The sequence below is a fragment of the Calidris pugnax genome, unplaced genomic scaffold, assembly GCF_001431845.1.
Source record: "Calidris pugnax isolate Ruff unplaced genomic scaffold, ASM143184v1 scaffold97, whole genome shotgun sequence".
Lineage (NCBI taxonomy): Eukaryota > Metazoa > Chordata > Aves > Charadriiformes > Scolopacidae > Calidris > Calidris pugnax.
The window spans coordinates 1360547-1360769 of NW_015090837.1; the positions used below are offsets into that span (position 1 = coordinate 1360547).

The 223-nt window shown below is 61.0% G+C and overlaps 1 protein-coding gene across 3 annotated transcripts in view; it reads right to left on the bottom strand.

The window, feature by feature from the left end:
* LOC106887812 (protein CEPU-1) overlaps positions 1-223 on the bottom strand; it is a 264886-nt gene that overhangs the window by 263435 nt on the left and 1228 nt on the right. For 2 of the 3 annotated variants that reach the window (XM_014941557.1, XM_014941556.1), the window contains exon 1: positions 21-217. In XM_014941557.1, coding sequence (XP_014797043.1) covers positions 21-187 — 167 coding nt within the window. In that variant the 5' untranslated portion in view covers positions 188-217. Of the gene's footprint in view, positions 1-20; positions 218-223 lie in introns of those variants that run through there. The other variant, XM_014941558.1, reaches the window with a different exon arrangement.

The window sequence follows — 223 nt, forward strand, 5'->3', positions numbered from 1 at the left end:
AGAAATCCAGCTGTTCCTACCTGAGCGTGGCACTCTCCCCTTGCCGCACAGTCACGTTGTCCATAGCTTTGGGGAAGGTGGCATCTCCGCTGCGCACGGGCACTCCTGCGGGCACAAGGAAGAGCAGCCTGAGACCCAGGACCACCAGGCACCTCCAGGGCAGGGCTAAGCACCCACCGACCCCCATCCTGGCCAGCAGGGACTTTTCCAACAGGCAAAAAAA